The sequence below is a fragment of the Phlebotomus papatasi genome, chromosome 2, assembly GCF_024763615.1.
Source record: "Phlebotomus papatasi isolate M1 chromosome 2, Ppap_2.1, whole genome shotgun sequence".
Taxonomy (NCBI): domain Eukaryota; kingdom Metazoa; phylum Arthropoda; class Insecta; order Diptera; family Psychodidae; genus Phlebotomus; species Phlebotomus papatasi.
Window position 1 is genome coordinate 82,146,144 of NC_077223.1, and position 23,814 is coordinate 82,169,957.

Consider the following 23,814-nt stretch of genomic DNA (forward strand, 5'->3'; position numbering starts at 1 on the left):
GTTTAAAATAAATTCTAATCAATAGCGTTAATTGCATCAAAATTTTCAAAAATTAAATATGTACCGGAGCTCTTCTAAAAAAAAAAGTGAAAAAAGAAATCTTTAAGAAATCTTTCCTTATCTTAACATTGTGGATGGATTTCAATATTATCACATGGATAGTAATTTTCATTTAAGATAGTTACTAATAATAAAAACATTCTGTAAAATCATTCCTTATTCTTCAACTTTTGCCTGAACATATGACATTTTTGGACAAGAGGGTGTAGAATTTATGGGTTTAGTAAATGAAATATCCTACTATCGTGTTAAATTTATCAATTGTCTAAAACAGACATAAAATAATACCCCTTTATATCAAAATTTCACATTTTAATTTATTTTTCCCAAATTCCGATAGTCACAGAAACCAATGGAGTCAACAGGCCTGGAAATAATTAGTTGACTCTATCGAGGTCCCACTGTATATACATATTTAGAATAAAGAGTGGTTTCCTTAATATTCCTTCAGAGGCAAACTATAAGATACCACTATCTAATACTATACGTGACTAAAACTACCCCGGTGTCCCCTGGGCATGACATTTCCTATGTTTCCTATATGTTTCTAGCGAGCCGAAAAAACTTTTGAGTTTATTAGCTGTTTTCTGTTATTGTAGAATGAATTAGCAAAAAATACTAATACAAAATAAAAGCCAATTTAATAACGAAGAGGCAACCGAAAACCCCAAATTGACAACCTACGTAGTTTTGGAGATATCTTGTGAAATGTGTGCGAAAACAGGGAAAAATTTATACTAAAACTGGTCGCATTTTTCAGAGCTAATGTCACCCCCCTGGAAAAAAATATGAAATATTCAAAGCCAGAGTATGTGCGCAGCCTGAAAAGTCTTCCACTACAAGCATGTGAATAAAGCTATTGTTTGAATCATTGAATCATTTTGACTGCCTATCGTCTGACAACAGTGACAGATCGGCGCCGATCGGCCGATCTGTCACTCATAGTTCTTTCGTTAACCCAGAGGGTGAATAAGTATAGCCACAGAGTGAACTGTGAGTGGCAGATCGGTAGATCGCGCTGATCGGCACCCAAAGTGAACCATGACTGGCAGACATGTTTACCCCTGCGCTAACCCTACATTGTTCAAAGTCACTCATTATAGTCAATTTACAGGTGTTAATTTTATTTTTCCTAATGGACAAGTTCATTAAAAAATTATCGACAATTTGTCGATAAGTTTGATCATGAGCCCGATTTATCGACAATGTCTATTTTTTTCAATATGTATCGATTTAGTCGTTTAAATAGAACTTCTGTATAAATTTAAGTGATTGTATCGCCGATTTATCAATTCCAACTTTCTTTTTGATCTCTTAATTAACCGATTAGAATGGCATTTCTGCCAAAGCTATTGATAAATGCGACACTCTCCGTACTTTCTCATTGTGAACAATTTGAGCTATTTTGTATCTAACCCAAAATTCTACATTTTCTCAAGTGTTTCAAAGAATGTGCATCACCATTTTAGAGTGTCATCAGCTAGTGTGCATTTTCATTAAAAGTCCATGTGTGTGGCTCTTTCGTGTTTTCTTGGCTTCATGTAAATGATCTGTAATTATCTCCATTTCACGGAGACTGCCTGAAAAGTGTGTAAACGATCTGCCGCTGAGTCTTGGCATCTGGCTTGTGTACATTGAAAGCTAATTGCATTTATCGCCAATTGCCTTGCCATCGTCAAATTATCATTTATTGGCACTATGTTTTTATTCCTTTTGAACTGTGAGGGTGAAGGATTGAGTGTTGCTGTTACCCAGAAAGAAGAAGTTCTTCGAACTGAAGTAAATCCCCAAGAAGCAAAATTAAATGATTAAGTAAAAAAAAATTAATAGCTTTGTAAGAGACTAAAACATGGACTAGAGAAAACGTTTAAGTGCATTTGATGGGATTCGAGTACAAACATTTAAAATTTAAATTTAAAATTAATAGGAAATTTAAAAACAAAATTACAAAATATGCTGTATTCGACAAAAATGGTCTTTATCTTCACTATCCTGGGTAATACAAGGTATTATTCGAGTTGTCTCATTCTCAATCTTTTCATAAATAATTGGTTGTTTAACAAATATTTAAAATTAAAGCAATTCCTTAAATTAAGTACTTTTTAAGTACTTACTAAGTTATTGATGTGTCTTTGAAGAGGATTATAAGGTTACAGATCTATAGAACTCTCTTTAAAGACGATGTAAAGAATAAAATGCTGCTTGGGTTGAGTGTGGTTTCTCGGGATAATTTTCACGTGGGGAATGTTACGCAGGAGAAAATCTTCCGTGTTAATTCATTTGGAAAGAAGTGGCAAGGGAAACTCTAAAAACGTGGGCTCTTGTAAACAGAAAACACATGTAAACAAGTCATAATTCAAGCTGGTAAATGCTTCTTGAACCACTCTCTATCGGTTTTCCTATGGACTATATCTTGCACCCTCTCTATAGGTGCCTATCGATAAAATGCACAATTTGTCACCGGTCCAGGCCACCGTAATCCCTCTAACCAGGAAAAAAAAGGGGGACAAAGACACACTGATTCTATTCTTAGATGCGCGGAAAAGTTGTGTCTCTTCTCAAATTTTTCGGTATTTCAGCTGAATATTTTGACAAGACACTTTTTTCCAGCATCTCTCAATTTTTCAACTTGCAGGCTTATTTTTCCTTCCAAAAACTCTGCACTAATTCTATTTTTGGCCTGGAAATTCTTCTCTTTTTTTGGGTGAAATTTTTTTCCATGGCGGAAACACCAAGAAGCCATGAGAAACTCCCGGAAAAATCGTAAAAATAACCGGGAAAGAGACATCAAGAAGGACAAATTACCATTTTACAATCCCACCGGAAGACACTGAATAGGGACAAGTGAAGAGGGACATAGGAAGTAATTCAATAGCATCATTTACTTCTTCATTTGATGTCGCATTATGTGGGGATAATCATTTCAATTTGAAGAGGGAAGAAGGAATTTTCCTTATTTGAGAAATTATCCCAAAGGGAGGCTCGTTTTTTTTTAGGCAGAAAATGAATGTGTGGAGAGATTTAATTTTATTACAGTCCTCAAGGCTTTTTCCATAAAAAGAAACTTATAGTCAGGAGAAAGCCGGAAAATGAAGCAATTTTGCCATATTTACCTAATTTTCATTTATTTGCATTGAGAAGTTTCTTTATGCTGAATCCTGAGAAATCTTTTAATGATGGAGAAGGGAAAGGAGGAATTATAATGAGAAGCATAGAAGATTAGAGATATGGTTGATTTTGCGATAATTTCGCTAAATATTAAAGTAGTACAAAAGCTCTAGAATAAGCCCCGCCCACGCATTATTCCCAACACTCCTTCTTTATTCTTCATAAAATTATATTTAAGTTTCGTAAATCAATTTCAAACAATTAAGTGAAAACTGAAAATAAACCTCTAATTCGGACAATAATCCGAGGATAGATCAGAAAGGCCACGCCCCTAATAAAATAGGCCACACCCTCTATAAGACTTTCAATTGAAAAATAAAGTATACCTATGACTATTTCAAAATGTTTCTTTTCTTTTAATAATATTCACTTTATTCATAATTCTTTAAAAGCAAATCACCATTTAATTTATAATTTTAATACAGCAAAAGCGAAGTTATTTAAAAATAAACCACTCCCCTTCCAAAACATGTATTTGAAAAATAATGAACATGAATAACTACGTCTGGATTTTATCTTTGATTTATAAAAGCTTAATAATTTTCAAATGAAAACGTTCATTGGGATAATAATCTAGAGACTAGAAGTAAGTCACAGCGTATAAAAAATAGGCCACACCCACAGCACAACTTTTAGTTTTAAAACAAAGAGTAGGTGTGACCTATTTTGAAATATTTCCTGAATTACTAAGTTACTTTATTTTCCAAAGCTTACCAAAGCAATTCTTAACCCATTCCTTACCATTGTATTATACATCATACGCAAATTGAGTGATTTTAGATGATTTATTCCTGGGCAATTTTTATCCGAATTGCTGTCGGGAACGAATTTTCAGTAACTTTAGTCCTTCAATTACTTGGAAAAAATAGTCCAACAGAGATGAAAATACATTTTGTTATTGTTTTATTGCTTCGCAGAAGGTCATGCAAATTTTTTTCTCAAAATGGCGTACGGAAAATACGACATCCCGTCGAATTTGTTAAAATTGGTCTCTTTCCTCTCCCTGATTTGAATTCTAATTGCCAATTTGTTTTCTTGGATAGTTACTCTATCTAAACCAATAGAGTTTGTAATGAATTAATGCACAGAATTTAAATTCAGTGACCGTTAAGACGTGTGTTTGACAGGGGCTCCCCGCGCCCCCATAATAGGTAAAAAAATTTCAAAAAATTCATCTATTAATCTGTAGGAAACTAATCCCAAAATAATGAACATTATGTCTCAAGTATTTCTGGTACATTGACTGAATGGGTTAAGATGGCAATCTGAAGAAGGATTGGAAAAAGTAAGCTCATTAAAAATAGGCCACATCCCATCAAGGCTTTCAATTTAAGGTCAAAGAGCATATGTAGCCGTTTTTAGAATTCTTCTGTCGTTGATAAAAATTCTGTAATTGGTAAATTATCGTATTTCTCATGACAATATGGAAACAATGCGTGGTTTACAAATGGGCGTGGTATCACAAATTCAAACTTTAGCGTAAAATTTAATAAACTTTAATGACCAAAAGCCCAGAATATACCCCATAGAACAGATCAATTAAAGACCTTGGTAATAGATAATGCTTAGTATTTATCATAATATTATTCAACAAAAATGCATTCCATGCAACGGATAAACTAGAGAGCTTGTAGGGGCGTGGCTTATTTTTCTAACAGCACCCGTTATTAAGCCCTTACCTAAATTATTATCGTGGTTAGAGTTTCGATGTTGCGCCACAAAGAAAAAAACAAAATACAGATACGACAATTACATATTTCGCTCTCACTGGGAAACTGTTCAAATGTTCTTGTAGGAATCTCACCTTTATTAAATTATAAATATAGATTCCTGAAAAGTAGTTAAAATTCCGTTACAATAATTGTTGATCCAACCTACGATGTATCAATTTTATCGTACTAACATCCCACAAAACCTGATCAATATTTATCAATTGGTATTTCGTAAAACCAATTCTTCTTTCACTTAAAGTAGCGCAATTTGGTGATCATCTGCAGCCGAAGCATCATCCAATTTGCCGTGAGGATCAAAAAGTGCCTCTAACGAGAGATAAAATGATCGTAATGTGAGTTGATTGAAGGAGAAGTTGGTGAAGAAGACGTTGAAGTTGCGAAAATCTCTCTCAGCTTGGATTAAATGCAAAATGCGAAATTCATTCAATTCGCACGTGATCCTCCTTCATCGCCTGTTCCCGTGGCTTCTGGGCGGGTGGCATTTGGGGAGGTGGAAGACGAAGGCAAATGCCGCGAGACGCATGCTGGCAAATTGTCTGGCAATGTGTGGACTTGGATGAAGTCAGGAGAGCGCCACAACAAAATTAGCAAAACGCAATGTGGAGAAAAGAAGCAAACAAAAAAGGTCGATTCGAGCGCATACAGCACGCGCCTACATTAGCATCATTTGGACCCCGAAGATCGGGACTTGATGCTGGCAAGTGAGAGAGAGAGGCGAGTATCTTAAGTGGATGTGGTGGATACTCACAGAGCTGACGAGGAGATATAAAAAGCCACTTGGCATTTTCATTCATAAACCCTCTATAAAAAGTTCTGCGATGATCTACGGAGTTTTCTGATGCACGCATTGGAATTGTCTCCGATATGACATAGAATATTCCGGGATATTTCCGTGGAAGATCTGTGTAAAAAGTTCCACTACGATACACGGAGTCTCCATGACAACGTATTGGAATCATCCGCGACCGGGTGTGGAATTTTACAGGATATTTCCATCAAGACTCCATGGAAACTTCTATGAAAAAATCCTCTCTTTTAAAGTTCAACTTCCACTGGTAAAAATAAAAGGATCAAATTGATCCTTATGCAAAGGATAGATCAAATTAACATGTTCTTTTATGAAAAATGTGCATTCAGAGTTCGAAATTTGATCCATCCTTTGCAACAGGATCATTATTTGGATCAATTTGATCCTTTTATTTTAATATTACTTAGAAACCAAATTACAATCTTTTCTCTACACTGAAAAAAAGTTTTCTTAGGCAGATGGATATCTTGTTGAAATTTTGGTAAAAGGATGTTGTTTATCAATTTTACAAAACTTTTTGTTAAATTTCATATGGAAAAACAACCTTTTGGTAAACTTTTCTTATCAAATTAATAAACGATTTTTTTCAGAGTATGAGATTTAGAAACTTACACAGAATGACTATCAGATATCAGTTGTATATGAGCTAAACTGCTAGTGGAATTCTGATGGAATTAGTAAAGAAAAATATCCCCTCTTTCATAGGAATTCCTTGGGAATTCCTTATGACTTTTCCAAGTTAAGATATTTTTTACACGACTTATTCGTGGAAATTCCTGTACAATTCCCAAGGTAATCGCAGTTTCCGAATGTAAAAGTTGATTGGACATATCCCTGAACTTTCCACACCTCCCTACAAAAATTTCCATCGCATTCAGATCAAGTTGAAACATTTTTTATAGGGAAGCCCCTGAAAATATTACATCTGTCGCGAGTGATTCTGAAAGAAATCCAACTCAATCATAAGTCAATCCAATAGATCACGATTACCGCTTAATTTTTTTTTCATCTTAGAAGAGGGGAAAACAGACATTCTCTCTCTAAAACCGTGCCCTAAATTCCTCCGCAGTCCCAGACAAAAGTGAAATGATTAAAATGTCGAAGCCAATTAACGTAATTATCTCCAATTTATTGCGTCGTAGCATTAACAACCTGCTCCCATGATGGAACCTGACATCCACTAGCAAGAAGCGCGATCACCAGGAAAAAAACAAACAAGATGATGACGTGAAGGTACAAAAAAAAGATCCACAGAGACATAAGGAAAGAAGGCCCGAACGAGAAGAGACAACAAACAAGTGACACGTGCGTTTAATTCCGTGAAAAGTCCTCGCACAGGAGAGAGATTCGGAAGATCATCCTTATTTGGGCCTGTTAATGACACAACGGGAAACATCTGCCTCTAAGGCTTCTCGCCACCAGAGATTACAGAGAATCATATTTCTTCCACAATTGTTTCTTTTCCTCCTGAAGAAGAAAAAAAGAAAGGCATCACATATTTTTCTCCCTTCATCCTCTCACTCCCTTTCGCCGTGATCTTTCTCCGGCTGCCTCTGGATGAAAATGCCAGAGAAATAAAATGCCCAAGAGATCGGCAAGACAAAAAAACAATCCCATTACACTTGAGAGATTTTCTGTAAATAGAGGTCGAAGGACCTCTGATTCAGCTACATAAATCTCAAACACGGTTAGAGAGGGTTTGAAAAGAGGCATTTGACGAAGGATCATTAAACGAATTATGGAGATATTCTAAATTCTGTTCTAATTTTGGTCTAATTCTGTTTTAGCACAATTATAAAACCTGGTCAAATAATTTGCGATTTTTTTCAAGTTAAAAACATAGAAAATAGAATGATACGTTTAGCACATGCATGTACTAAATCAACTTCAATGCGAAAAATTATATTTCCTTTTGAAACTCAAGAAAAAGCTGGTAAAGAGACACGAAAATCTTGGTACGTCTATTCTTTAATAGCATTAGAAATATATTAGAGGACAGTGTACTGTTGAATACCTAATTGTCATTTAGTACAGACATTAAATTTGTCAACTGATATGAAAAATTTAATATTTTACTACGAGCTCGAGGAAAAATCACTCAAACGTGTTCCTTTTTTTATAATACCATCAGATACAGAGCTATACGTTTAGTACATATAAGTACTAAATTAGCAATAGAATCTCTCAGAAATTTGAAAACTCGGCATAAATTCAATGATTATCTTACTAGAAACTGAATTTATGCTACACGATCTATTTAAGACATTTAAATAGGCACTAAAATATTGCATATAATATTTAGTACACGTAAGTCTTTAATAATTTTGTTAAAAAAGTGAAATCCTTGCACGGATTAAAGATGATAGTCTAATTCATAGAAATAAGAATAATGGTATACCAATTATTTCAAGGTATTTGCAACATTCAAGTAGCCAGAAAATGCATTGGAAAATGTGTAATACATTTAGTACATGCTTAAATACTAAACAAAGGCGTTCAAAAAATTAAGATTACATGCCTAACCTACGAAAAATTGATTCATTCTCTTCAAATATTTCAGAGGTTTAAATATAAGAGGAAAATATCAGATGAAGAACATCAAATTAGTACACGTCAGAGTTCTAAATGACTTCTCTTTCAAAAAATTGAAATCCTAATTAATAGGAAATATAATGATCGAAGACGAATTTCTTTACGGTTTTTAAATGGATATTTTTTAAATGGACAGAAATAAAACAGAAAAGAATTATTCATTTAGTACATGAATGAACTAAAACTTCCTAATGTAAAAATGTTGCCTTGGGTCTTGGGATATGCAATTAATTCACCTTTTCAGACCCAGGACACGGATTCAGATACATTCTTTACTTCGCTCCAACCGATACTACCTTCCTGTCCTCACGGCTAGTCGTCGCAGTTGGGGGGCAAATCATGAGAAAAATTAGACACATTTACGGTACAGCATGACGTCTAGCCGTGTTCGTGAGAACAGGAAGGTAGTATTGGTTGGAGCGAAGTAAAGGATGCATAGGAATTCGTGTCCTGGATCTGAAAAGGTGAATAAATTGCATATCCCAAGACCCAGGGCAACATTTTTATATTAGGAAGTTTTAGTTCATTGTGTACTAAATGAATAATTCTGTCCATTTAAAAAATATTCATTTAAATGACGACTAGCCAACTGGAAAATTCTATTTTGCAGTTGGAAGAGAGCAATAAATGCAATGAATTAAACTGACGGCCTCCTGGTATATGTCTTGGCTAGCATTTTTTTTTCAATTTGTGGATTATTTATGATGCTATTCCAATGAAAATGTAACATGTTTCTATCACTTTACTGTTCTTAGGTGCTTCTGCATTATTGACTTTTCTTTGTGTTGGTTTCTGTCACGACTGTTTGGTGGTTTTAGAACACAGCAAGGACAGGAGTAAACAGTCGAGACAGGAACCACCACGAAGGAAAGACGATAATGCAGAAGCCCTTCAAAACAATAAAGTGCTAAAAAAAACATGTTAATTTTTCATTGGAATAGCACCATTATGGATTTTGCTCTACTTAAATGAACCTTATAGAAATTCGAACACCATATAATCAAGAAAGATTTTTCTGATTATCCTTGCCCTAACCAATTTCTATCAGTGCACTTCATTTCTCCGGTGATCCTCATCGAATGGCCCGGAAAGTGGGTGCGAGCATCGAAGTGAAAACGGAAGTTGTCGGCATGTACTTCTCATGTGACACAAAAAAAGCACCAAAAAGAAATGCCCTGAATGCAGAAATACAAACACCCTCTGCATCTTGTGATTCATCCGCCACGGAGATTGAAGAAACACGGGTTTCACAGTATTCAGGGAGAGGAAAGAAGAATTCCTGGAGTTCCGGAAATCCGATGTTCTTCCATTCTGCATCCTTTTCATGTTTATTCAATAAACTTGATAATTGGAGAATCAGCCCAAGAATGCATAAATGGGAATTTTAGTGGCATGATTCACACGAATAATCATTTCTATCGTTTCTCCTGAAGTCTTGTCCGTGGAAGGAAATGGCAAAGGACCAACGTGATATGAATGATTAATGAAGAGTTTATCGGAGATATTCCATAAACTCACTCCCTCGACAATTTTATTGGGATTCTTCTGGGAAGAGCAAAAAAAAAATGAAGAGAGTGCTAGAGGCCTTCGATACTGATGGATTTTCTCTCCTAATCTCGCATGAAAATGCATCAGGGCTTAAAAATGGGGTATTCCACTTTATCCCTCCAAGAGTTCATCTTCTTGGGCTCTGACAGCGTCCTCAGCACTGTAAATCATTTCTACCCCAATTTCCCTGCCAGAAAACACATTCCTTGTCTCATTCACTTTGAGAGTTGATTCATTTTGTGCGCCTCAAGTGAAACTCCCGCGCGTCTACCATGGAAAAACCTTCCCTCACAATTTTCAACCACAATAAATAAGGATACCTCTCCATAGGGTGGCATAACACCAATTTATCTGACTCCCTCACCCACATTTTCCCAAGATCATCTACTGCCTTTTTTCTGCCACTTCACCGCATGGAAATATCATTGTCAAGTTTATGGCATATTGCTGGCATTTTCCACAATAAAATTCCCACTTTACCTCCCCCCAGGCACTTCTACTCCTGTTTATCAAACACCCCTCGAGGTGTAATCTAATCCCTCAAAAAATCCCCATTTCACAATAGGCACAGTATCGTGGAAAATTGCAAAAGATGATTGCTATTTCTGCACTAAACTTACCTCAACCAGCGTCACAAATATCACAAAGAGTGGAGGTGGACAACATGAATAATTGTCTGCATAGTATTTCCGGTCTCGTTCCTCCGGAAGCACTTCCATCGCAATCACGTGAACCATTCTGCATATTGGGAGAAAAAAAATTAGCAAAAATTAATTAAGTGGACAGTGCTTTTGGTACCAAAAATTTTTGTTAAACATTTAGGAAAACTAGGGGAAAGTTCCCATGCTTCGTACGATTCCAAGCCTCGTAATGACTATTTTTTCCTATGTTTCTGAATAAACGTGACTCATTGCAAAATTTTAAATGAAAATGTTTAAGTCTCTTAGGAAAATTTAAAGAAAATTCAGATTATTCGAAGGTATAAACGTTCGTATTCGAAGGGAGAGTACTTTCCCCTATGCAAGTTTTCTAGGTGCTAAAAGCCATTTCGCGCTTTTCGCGAAATGGCTTGTTGCTTGAAATTTGTAGATCAGGGGTGAGCTAACAACTGTTTGAAACCGAAATAACGTCAAAATAAGTTCGTCCAGGTGGCGTTTGACGTACAATTTTGATTTGACGTTTGTTAGGTTACAAACGGTTTTTGCTCACCTCTGTTGTAGATAGTTGATCGTATTTGTTTTCTCTAAAATTATTCTCAATATATTTTAAAATGTATCAAAATAAAGACATAGCTTTGGGTAATAATTCGGCCACCTTGATTGTCATAATTGCTTGCCCTTCCAGAATTATTCCAAAGTATTTTTCACATCATCTTAAAAAAAAACATAATCACATAAAAAACAAAAAAATATGGAAATTTGAAGAACAATTGAAATGGTCGAAATTAGAAACTGGCCGAAATTTGGCACACTTATCCTGAGGCGATATTTTTACAAAAATTTTGGTTTGGGATTGTACATTAAGGACAATTATTGATCCTTTACACGTTAAGAAACTATTAAATTTGTTATTGAGGAATAGGAGACTTTAGGGAACTAAGCTATATCTACAATCTGAAACCCGCATTACATTGATAGGAGAGACTGGGGAGGTTTGGGACACTTTTTCATGTTTTGACTTTGAAACAGTGTTCCAAAAAATCACGATAGTGTATTACAATTTTATGCGGTCTATAGGAGACTTATAGGTATTGACTTTATAAAAAGTACTCGATAGATCTTGAAAAACAACTGAGTTTTCTTGGAGAAGATAAAACATTTTACTTGACACTTTGTACCAAACCTCCCCGATGTGGGGCAGCATGGGACGCAAAAGGGGCTGTTTGGGACATGTTCTTTCTCGCATAATTTGCATTATTGGAGCACATAAAAAAGTTTTGATTATATATAGCTCAAATAAAATACAAAGAGGAAAACTGAGAAATTAATAATATACTATTTTTATCAATTTTTAAAAAGTGTTCATATAATTAAAACAATAAAACTGAGGATATCCATTCTTTTAGTCAAGATACATCTTAATATTGCCTACGATTGAGTAGTGGTTAAATCCCATTTATTTTAATAATTAATGAAATAATCGCCTTGTCCCACACTACCCCTGTTCCAAACCTCCCCGGTCTCCCCTATGCTCTTACTTTAGAGGTTATAGCAAATTTTATTTATTTTACATTTTAGGCTATTTCTTTGATTAAGGAGGATGGGCCAGTTTTACACAAGAATTACTTTTAAAAATATATTTTTGGAAGAATAAATTAGTAGGGGAAACTAGGGCACCACCGAACATAACATGGGGTAGCACCGAACACTAATTTTTGTTTCTAAACTACTTGGACTATCTCGACCACTTCTTCAGTGGACAAGCATCCGTATAATCCCTATAATTCCCAAAGGTTTTGTCCTCTGAATGTCCTCAGAATGTTGCTGTTACCTTCCCCATAGAATATTTTTAAAGAGCCAAGAGAGTCTTGCTGAACATAGTTAGCTTGAAATTAATCCCGAAAAATGTGGTAAAGTTTTGAGAAAAACTTCAAATGCGTGAAAGTGCCCCATTCTCTGCTACACTAAAATTCTTGTAGCTTTGGCATAACGTCTTTAACTAATAGAAATTCCACTAAATTTCTAAGCATAACAAAAAAATCTTACCTTTCGAAAAATGGTGGATCCTGAAAAATGATGTGAAAATCGTTTTCAGAACAAACTTCCCTGTCACGATGATGGACGGCACACTTGAAACTGCGCGATCTTTTGCCGCTCATCTGAAACAATAAGTAAAACAGTGGCGCATGAGGAGTTGGATCATTAAGGACAATTTCACATATGACTTGACACCCAAGAATGAGACAAATTTGCTTTTCAAGCACTTTTTTTTGTGCATGGGTGAGAATAAAAATTGCTCATCTTAATTCACCTGTAGCTGGTACGTGTGAATAATTAATAACAATAAAGTACACAGAGTTGGGTCTATGGCCAGTAATCTTGTTTTATTGTTTTCAATCAACTCACAACTTGCGAATAAATCATTTTGCTGGGGAGATAGAATCTCACATGTTATAAAAGAATTGCAGGAGTTACACGAAAATTGGAAATAAGGAAGATAAATGACTTTTAGCTCAGACAAATAGCTACATTTACCAACTTCTTTTTTACCCTCCCGCCAAAAACTGAAGTTTAGAGACTATGTCTCTCATTTTTTTTCTCTACTTTAGTACAAGAGCAAAAAAAATACACAGAAGGTATTTCCCACCTCCATGGTGAATTTGTAGGTATTGCTGGTAATTTACAATTTAAAGGTGAAAATACAGTAATTACAGCAATAAAAATTGTGTTCACAGTGAAATACGTTCAATTGTTATTTGAATGCGACGACGACGGCGGCAAACATTTAGTATGCAAAATAATATACAAAAGATCCATCGTTAAAGACGGTTTTAGAAACTCAAGTTCGAATACAGCATAATATATTAGTTTAAGATGCGTAGGATATCAAAGGCGTCATAAAATTATGCAATAGGGTAAATGTCCTAATTCAAAACCATTTCCAGACGCTTTAACTTTGACAGAAGATTCAACACATTATGTTCATATTTTTTCTGAAGAGAATTACATAAATTTGCTCCTTGACTCCTCTACAATGTTACTGTTTCCTGAAAATTCTTTAAATATAATTTGAAAACTTCTTAAATGTAAGAAAAATACACAAGTGCAAAATGCTGCAATTCGAAACAAATTAATCCAAATGGAGACAAGGAAAAGTTTCTAATTGGAGACAAACAGCGTAAGTGAAACCGCGACGAAAGACTTCAAAAACCTTGTTGAGTTGGTCTTGAGTGCAGAATTTGTTCTTATTCCTGGTCTTATCTTCTTTCCCATTTAAAACAATAAGAAAATCTCTCGAAAAAATCATATTTCCGGGGTTTCCTATTGAAGCATTTGCAGACACTTCAGAAAAACCCTTTTTGTTCACGAAATAGGTAATTATTTCATTTGAAAATTTCACGTACCGTTAACAATAAAGATTAACATTTAACTTAACTAAAATTAGCCAGAAATATGACATAAATGTTAAACAAAACGAATAAACAAAAATAACTTTATTGTGTTTTTCATTGGAAAACATGGTCGATCGATGAAGAATTCAATGGTGAAAAGGTACACTTTTAATTTTTCTAAGAAATTAACAAATTAAAATTTGTAAATATGAATAGATTTTTGCTTTATTTGGAGCAAAATTAACTAAATAATGAAACTGTGGTATAGAAAATATATAAATATAGTAATTTAGTACTGTATTTATCATGAAAACAATGACGTTTCCATTTAGAATAGCAAAAAATTTCCATTTGGAGAAGGTTTTGAATTAGCTTAATTTACCCTAGTGACATTTTTTTTATAAAGAAAAATCTATGAACCAATAGAAAACAACTATTTTCAATATGGCTGACTTTTCCTTTAACCTGATTGGCTGATAATTTTTCCTCAATAAAAATTCTACTTTATATTTGATAAATGAACTGAATACAATTTCTTTTAAATTCCTCTGCCCTTTTTTTGAACTTTGTGACTATTAGAGTTACTTAGAGACACCCAATAGACCTTCACCTTTCCCTATGATCGACTTTCTCACCGTTTTGTGGATGACAAAGTGAAAGAATTCCAAGTTGTGTGATCCGAAGGAGTGGAAAAAAGTGCGTGAGAATGGGAGACAGCTCAATTATTTCACATTCTTGTCAATGTTTGCTCTCATGTGGTCTTGTTTGAGGGACAATTTATTTCGTTTGGACAATTAGATGTCTAACACTATGCTAATTAGTTCGGTTCTCTTGCTACCTTTTTTTTCTCTCCTCCCGGTCAGAGATGCATTCTCCAAAATGTCTCACACTTTCTGGCATCTCTATTGGTAAAAGACCTTGTTCGTGATTGTTGGATGTCTCTTCCAACTTCTTCTGCTTTCCCGCGATATAGCTGCCTTTTCCATATGGATTGGCCTCTGCCCCCGCATTGAGAGAATAAAGGAAGCTTTCTGGAGGCAACTTTATGACTTCTTGTTTGACTTTCATATTTGTACGCGAAAGACATCAAATAAGATGAAAGAGAGGGATTCGTGGTGGAATAATTTGTTGTTGGGAAAAACAGCATCATCAAACACTTCAATGGGATGTTTTGTGCGTGTCAACAGCAATTAATACCATTTTAACGTCAAGTCCCGAAAAGGTGAACTTCACCTCATTGAATTTCTGATGAATTCGATCATCTGTGCGTGAGAATTTTCCTACTTTTCTATCATTGGAATAAGGAAAATTTAGGGAAAGGTGGTAGGTCACCGATTATTCTATTTGTGATATAGTTCATCTTAGTACGTAACATTTCGTCGACGAATTGTCCCCAAGATTTCGTCTTCAAGAATTTGAATTCCAACATTCCATCATTAAGAATTCGTTATACTTCATTTCAAAGAATTCGTTCTCAAGATTTCGTCTTCATCTTCAAAATTTGGTCGTCAATAATTCGTTATGAATCCTTCTTCAAAAATTCTATCCTAGCATTGTGTCTTTCTTCATGTTTAAGAATTTGTCCTCAATATTTCGTTGTTAATGCATCTTCGATACTTCGTCCTTAACATTTCGTCGGTTGCGTCTACCTCTGTCGTATCTGCATTCGGTGCAAGCTATAATACAAACGTCCCCTCTTGCGTGAAATGCTGACACAAACGAAATGCAGATACGACAGAGGTAGACGCAACCGTCGATTTCTTCTTCAGTAATTCGTCTTCAAAAATTCATCTCTGAGATTTCGTCTTTAACAATTCGTCTTCGATAATTCGTCTCCAAAAATTCATCTAAACATTTCGTCTTTAAGAATTCGTCTTCGATACTTCGTCTTTAACATATCTTCTTCCGTATTTCGTCTTCAAAAATCGTCTTCAACATTTTGTCTTTAATGGCTTCGGCACACCTTTTATATCAAGAAAATTTCATGAAGTCGACTTCATGAAATTTTTCTGATCTAAATGGTATGTTGGGGCCATAAGAATTCGTCTTCGATAATGTGTCTTCCTTCTTCTGTATTTCTTCTTTAAAAATTGCATCTCCATCATTTCATCTTGGAGAATTCGTCTTTGATAATTCGCCTTCAACATTTCTTCTTCAGTAATTCGTCTTCAAAAATTTATATCCAATATTTAATCAATAAGTCTTTGCCTTAAAGAATTAATTTCAAACGTTGCGTCTTCAATCCTAAATAGTCCTTCGTAATCAAAATTTGATCTTCATAATTATATGTTCAAGGATTTGGTCGAACCATTTCGTCCTTGTCGTTTCATCTTTAATATTTCGTCTTGAAGATTTTGCCTTCGATATTTCCTCTTTGATTGATCTTTGGAGATTTAGCCTTCCTAATGTTAACTCACTGATAGCCGTTATTCTGATCGTCAAAATTAAACAATTTTTAAGTAATGAGAACTAGTGAGGAGGGGGGTCATCTAAAACCAAAGTTGATGTCTCAAACCGTTTAGCTTCAACCCCTATAGTAGCCAAACGCAGAGCAGATAAATTGTGACGTATTTTCATTCGAAACTTCAGACTTCAAAAATTTGCAAATAATGACCCCTGGAAGGCGTGTGAGGAATCAAAAATACAAAACCAAAACCGATATTTTAGTTCGTTCAATAAATTTCAAATCAAAACGGTTATTTCTACTGAAATCCAAATCTTAAACAGCAATCTTACTGCATCAGTTTGCTTGTTCCAAAATCCAACTTTCCCAGAGATTTATCTATTTACAAAATCTCAGCAGAGGAATTCAAGTACCACCATGCAAGTCTTATCACGTGCTGCCATGTGAATTTCATTAGGTGAAAAGTGCCTCATTCTACAAAAGGTATCATCAGCTGCAGACACAAGAAAAATTCATGACAATTTCCCACAGTTTTTAGCATTATTCCCTTTCTCCCATATTTCTCAATTTTCTCCCTCATACTGCTACATCCTCCTGAAGATTCACAGGTTTACAAGAAAGAACGGAAGATACATAAAAAAAAATCCCTATCATGCAATTCAGAAGAAATCCCCTGAAGAATTGTGCACGGGAGTTTCCTTCCTGAGCCACCAAGAAAAAGGTGTTGTTGGTGCGTTTTGTCATCACGTCAAATACTTTTCCATATGTTTTGTGTGGGAATGTGAACAACGGTCTCAAACAGAATTGATAATTCATGGAAGAATATTCATATTCCCGCGAGTACCAGAGTTTTTTTCCTCCGCACTTCTTGAAAATCACATGACGACAATTTCTCACCCATTTAAACATAAATAAGGTGTATTGTAGGCGGTTTATCGCACAATATTGCCTCACAATCAACAGTGGCTAGTATTGTTTCCAGGGACTAACAACACCTCCTTTTCCGAGATGCATCATCCACCTAATATTCCCTTAAATGGCATTTAATGAATTTTTCATGCAAGAAAATTACCTTTTCTTTTCACCTTTTAACAAACAATTAACGCTCTGTTTCACCAAAACCAACTCCCAAATTCATACTCAACATAACCTCTTTACTTTATGTAATTGCTACATTAATAAAAAAAATTACAGAAAATTCATTTCACCTATCAAATCGATCATATGCTATAAATAAACATTAAACACTGGTGAATTGCTCTCTTTAAGCAGGAAGAAAAACCACTTAGCAAATTTGGAGTGAAACAATTGTGCAGAAAATACACTCCTAAATTCACTCAGACAATTAACATGTGAGAAAACTAATCAAAATTGCCAAGTAATTCGCAATGAAATGGGGTTAATTGTATTGAAAATTGCTACAGTGAGATTTCTCGCCTTCTCCATCTGATTTTGTGTGTGAATTTTTGCGCAATATGATCCAAATAATTTTGCAAATATTTGGTGTGCCAAATGCCAAAGTCTTCTCACACAGTGTCTCAACGTAATTCATTTAGTAAAGATAAATTCGGTAATTCAAATTTGAATTAACGTCAAAACGACGTTTCAAAATTTGTTATGGAAAATCCTCGCTATCAAAATGACAGTGAAAGCTATCCAAAACAGCCATTTAAATTTAATTTAAATAACTATCACTATTAATAGTCAAAAGTCTGTTGTTTATTAATTTTGCAAAGGGATATTACAATAAAAAAATTATTAAGACATTTGAATTTCTGTCAAAATGACATTCAAAGCCTTAAGGTGTCTACACATTGAGCACAATTTTCGTCAAAAATTGCTCTTTTGAAGGAAATTGGCTGCAGTGCTGTAGGCAGAAACGTCAAAATTCTGTCAAAAATGCAATTTTTGACAAAAATTGCTCCCAATGTGTAGAGGCCTTTAGCGAATTTATGTAAAAAAATTGCTTCAAGTATAAATTGTGAAATCTTTGCTTATTAATTCTGGAAAATGGTCTTAAATTTAATTTGAAAAAATGTCAAAATACCAATGAAATATTTCGAAATTAAAAATATATTTCTCTTCGAATAACTTAGAAGTTCTTCATTTACAAATTTGTCAAAAATGTAATAAATGAAATGATTGTTCTTTAATTCGAATTAAGTTTGAATGGTTGTCAAAATTGAGATGGGATTGTAGTAAAATGTCAGTTTTCTAATACTTCGGTATAATGTTCAGATTCTGCCAAATGTCAATGACTGTTTCCAAACTTGACAGGTGCCAAATTCACAGGTAAAAATTTGATATCCAGCTAAACTTTTTCTGTAAACTGGGACTTAAATCATTGGAAATTAAAAGAAACAAAAAAACTATAGAAGTTCGTAAACATTGAATTGTTTTTATTAAAACCTCATTTCAAATACCTTAAGTACTTAAGAAAATATAGTGCAATAGTTTCCTGATATTTAAATAAAATTTGTCAAAGTTATAATAATAAGATTTCAAATTGCCAAACCATAGAAAATTGCTTAAAAGACCGTATTATGATCCCTCGGGCTATCCAAGGTTTTTTGAAGAAAAATGCATTAAAGCAGTGTCTGTCAAAGTGATAATGACAGCTGTCACGTTCATGGTTGAATGACAGCGAAAATAGTTGAGGATTATTACACATAAGCTTATTTTATTAAATTCAAATGACGTTTCAAATGACTGGCGGTTAATTTAAATTTAATTTGATGTCAAAATGACAGTGCCCAGCGGGCACCAATGCTGAGTAATTGCAATTCAGCGCAGATGAATTCAGCTAACCTTAAAACGACACTCCCGAGGTAATACCGTTTCCAGATATTGGGTTAGCACATTTTGTTTGAGAACTACTGATTGGTCAGCATATTTTTGCTGATCGATTCAGCAAAAATATGCTGAAAACGCTGTTTTTTTTTTCAGCTAACTGTATTCGCTAGGTGATTGTCATCAAATTCCAGGTAGATTTATTGTAAGGGCTTATCTTCGAACGCTTCTATAGTTCATAAATTAAAACTGGAATATGTTTGCTGTCAATATCACAGTGACAGCTGTCAAACAAGAGCATTTCTTAACAAAGACTTAAACTCACACAACTTCAGCAATCTTCACTTAAAATTTAACGAAAGAATAATCCCGCTAAATGTACTAATTTCAAGAAACATTCAAGATTTGCAATTTGAGCTGTGGGAAGATTAAATTTTGCACTTGTAGCGCCATATGAAAAATCTGTGGTCAGTATATCACTTTTTTTTAAGAGAAAGGTTGACGACACAATCTGAACGTGGTATTTAGAGCAAAAAACCACTGACCGTGTAATCAAATAAAAGACTTTTCTAAAGAGGGAATAAGATATCGTCAACCTCGAGAGGATTAAGAGACATTTGAGATGCTTGGCCAGAATTGAGACCTCCAAGATGAGATGTTGTTTTTTTTTTCTTTCAGAAATAAAGATTACTGTATGAGGAAGTTTATGGTCCGGAATCGCCTTCTAATGGCTTTTAATTATGTTGATTGCGTCGTGTGACGCCAGTTCCACCTTCCATTGAGCGCGGGAAAAGTGCTCTATGTGCATTCCAGCCCATTTTTTTTTCAATTACCATCCCGGTAACGGATAATTTGACAGTGTAAATGGCACTTTAGAGGCAAATGAGCGCGCTGACTGGAAACAAACCGTCGTCACACTTTGAAATTCAAATCACTCTTTGCGAGCAATCTTTGTCCGATATGTTTTTTCGGGACTAAAAGATGGGTTATTAAGGAGGAAGGCAGACTTATTCTCACTATTCTAGATATCGTGGGAGACTGAGATGGAAGGTCTCACCCAAAAAAAAGCAGCTGAACCGTCAGCACTCTCAACCCCCTTCTGATCCATCAACAACAATAAATTCCTCCACACCATTATTAAGTGATGAATGCATCAAAAGTCATTGAATATTGTGAAGAAGCGGAAGGTACAGCCAAAATAGAAGAAAACAAAGAAGAAGAGTCAGAGGGTGGTCTCTACCATAATAGGGCATTCTTGTAGGCCAAAGAAGTATTTCAAGAGAGTAACCACCACCAATTTACTCGGACTCCCTCCTATTGAGACACCTAAGAACAATCTCCCCACGTGAATTTGGCTGCTAGTCCGTGAAATTATTTCGGGCACTCTAGCACCATGTCTCAGTCGACCCCCAGTATCAATCATTAGGGTTTCGACACTCGAGGTTTTACTAGAGCACTTGTGACGTTGGAATACAAATCATCGTCTTCCTGGCCCAATTATATTTGTCGGTAATTGATTCATTTGAATGTCAAAGGAAGTAAGAAATAAGTACTCTATTCTTGAGCATAGGGTCACATCAAAGGGTTTTAAAAGAAGAGATTTAAGTGCACTTAGAACATAAGATTGAGCTTAATTATGGTTTGATTCTTATAGTATTTACACGTATTTTCAATTTAGTGAAAATTCATTAGATCGATTAGATTTTTAGAGGTTTACAGCCCAGTTTCCGAAGACCTCAAAATCTTAATTCACAATCAATTTGTTAGAACCGTCAGGGAATCTGTAAGGGCGAAGCCCTTAAAGCAATCGCGTGGATGAGCGCCTTGGCCGCCAGAGATTTCTCCAGAACCCTCAGCGTTCCTCTTAACGATCTATATCCTACAACGACGACGATCCAACATGAACTAAGGGCCCAAATAGATTCAGGCTGATCCTCGAGAATATTTAGCCTGTGGAACTTAACAATAAGGATTTATCCCAAACTGTCATTTACTTAGGGCTTAGGATCATCAGTTAGAAGTCCTTTGCATAAATTTCCTTTACGTAATCTTTTATTATCGAATTTTAAAACCTAAATACTCTCGAGGATCAGCCTGTGTCTATTTAGACCTTAACTCTCACGTTACTAATCCTCTCTACGATACCCGTCCCGAAGGGGTAACTCACAGGCAAATACTAGGAACGCTCTTAGGATCATTACCTTTGACAACCAATCCTAAGAGTAAGTAAAAATTCCCAAACAATCTTAACTGATTTTGACTGAGATAGAAATTACAAAAATTAAGTCATTTAGCTAATCCTTAGGCCTAAGGTCCTTGGGTTGAAGACCACGAACGCAAATAGACAATATAATCAGCTGATTACATCTTGGTTATTGTTCCGAAGAAGGAAAAGTGTCTCGGATTAAAGAGAAATTGTGTGTTGCACGAGACAAAGTATTGACCATTATTCAATTTCTCTAACTGAACAATTGTCAGATATAAACAGTGATTAGTTTCGTTTATATAAGTAAGACTTCGTATTTGTAATGATCGAGGAGATAACACTGGAAATGGAGTAGCCAAATTGTGGTTCCTTCAAGCCGTTACCCAAAAATCGAGTAAGGAACGTTTCCGTGCGTGAGAATCTGGGAATCGAATCATGACAAGGACTCATTTAGAATAAAATGTTGAAGCAAATTCGAAAGCACAACCATCGTCTTAAAATGATGGAGGATTAGAAGACATAAAAGGTTATTCTAATGGTAGGTACAAACGATTTAAAACGGATAGATCTAGGTAGTGGTCCTAGTTCTTCACTATTTGAAAAAATCTCTGGATTCCCAAGCGTTCCTTATGGATTTCATGGGTTTCTTATGAATTTCTAAAGTTCTTTGTGTGTCTTCATAGTTCGACTAAGTACGGTCTGGTTTACTGCAGTGACTATTAAGAACGGATTAAGACCCTTCTCGCTTCTTTGAATTTTTATCTTCTGCTACGTATCGGGTTCTATCTCCATGGTAATGAGCTAAACTATTAAGTTCCCTACGTTAGGAAACAAATTAATGTTAAATCAGTTTTCTTATATCTTGCGTAGGACCTTGGTCACAACTTAGATCTTAAGAAATTCCTTCCGTAAAACATAAACTGAAACGTAAAGTTTAAGATTACTGAAGTCAGTTCACTACTGTGAGAATCTGTAAAGATCTAAAGTTAGCCGAAAGACGACTTAGTGTACTTATAATAGTAATAATTAACCTTCATATCGAATTTTTCAGTAAACGAATACTCGGATTAACTCTTTCGTTTCTTTTGGGATTCTGAGTACCCAAAGCTACATATGAAAGTTCAGTGAAAAACAATGTTTTTTTTTAATTATTCAGAACTGATAAAAATCCGATTCTTGTGGATGATTACAAAGTATAAGGATGTCCAAATGTGTAGGACCTCAATTACTTCCTGAGCTTACATGTTTTTGATTAAAAAATTGTGAAATTGGCTTGCAGCATAAGCTGCGGTCCGAAAAGAGTTAAGCAATATAGGTCTGTCTGTGGTCTGAGGGCAATTTGAATGAAGTAACTTGCAGAACACAGCTATCCCTGTTCGGCAAGTGAAATAGCTATCAATAGGGGAAAGTACTCTCCCTTAGAACGTTCATGCCTTCGAATAATATGAATTTTCTTTAAGTTTTCCTAAGAGACTTGCACATTTCTGTTAAATATTAGCTAGCTTATTATCAATTATTGATAATTATGTAACGATCATGTGGAAATCTCTTAGGAAAAGTAAAAGAAATTCACATTATTCGAAGGCATGAACGTTCGAAGGGAGAGTACTTTCCCCTACTTCTCTTTGTGAGCAGTGACACATTGATCAGTAGCATCGAGGCACTAATTTGTAAAGCGGTAAATTGTTGATACGAAGATGTGATCTGTTGGATCCTTATCGATTCTATTTCGATTAGGCCAACTTCACTAAACTTGTGACCTTGAAATATCCAAAGGAATGCTTCAAGGTCATCGCTTCTGCTCTATTGGAAGATCTTTTGTTCCCAGAGTCGACTTATTTGAAAAGCCTTAAGTCGTTATCCCTCACGGTTTAGCTTCTTAGCTGACGAAGACATATTTAGTAGAAACAAAACATGCAGTTAATTAAAATCAGACTTAAACCTTGTACTGAAGTCAGTACTATCATCGTTCCAGATTGCCCCTCTTTCATTAATTTCATTTCCCTATTCTTCTACAAAAGTCATAAATCGGAGTCCAAAACAATAAATTAAATTATGCTTTTAGCTTTTTCTTCAATATTTAAGGAAGTTATTAATCATTGAAGTCTTTTGCAGTATTATTCAATCAATGCAGCCCAGAGTGCAGAGAATTTAAGTGAATAAGTCTGATGAATTTGAAGGTTAAATTTTATACTTCTCTCAACAATTATCATCCCTGATTTTAATTACCATCGTCATGGTAAGATTATAACCGTCAGATGAAGGATTTTTATCGCAAAATTCACTGTTCATCGTGCTTGAGCACAATTTGTGCAAGATGTGGAAGAACTGATGGGAGCAGACTGGTAATTAGGTGCAAAATACCAGAACGCGCACTGATTTTAATTTTTACATTGGTACAAAAAAAAAAACAAGAGCAATATTTACGCAAAAAGAACTGTATTGGTCTTTTCT

At 35.0% G+C, this 23,814-nt stretch overlaps 1 protein-coding gene across 1 annotated transcript in view; it reads right to left on the bottom strand.

The window, feature by feature from the left end:
• The window catches only part of LOC129804678 (protein rhomboid), a 104,229-nt gene that overhangs the window by 13,038 nt on the left and 67,377 nt on the right, over positions 1–23,814 (bottom strand). Inside the window, exons 2-3 of the mRNA XM_055852215.1 lie at positions 12,615–12,727; positions 10,530–10,647 (exon numbers count right to left, since the gene is read on the bottom strand). Of these exons, the coding sequence (XP_055708190.1) occupies positions 10,530–10,647; positions 12,615–12,727 (231 nt within the window). The remainder of the gene's footprint in view (positions 1–10,529; positions 10,648–12,614; positions 12,728–23,814) is intronic.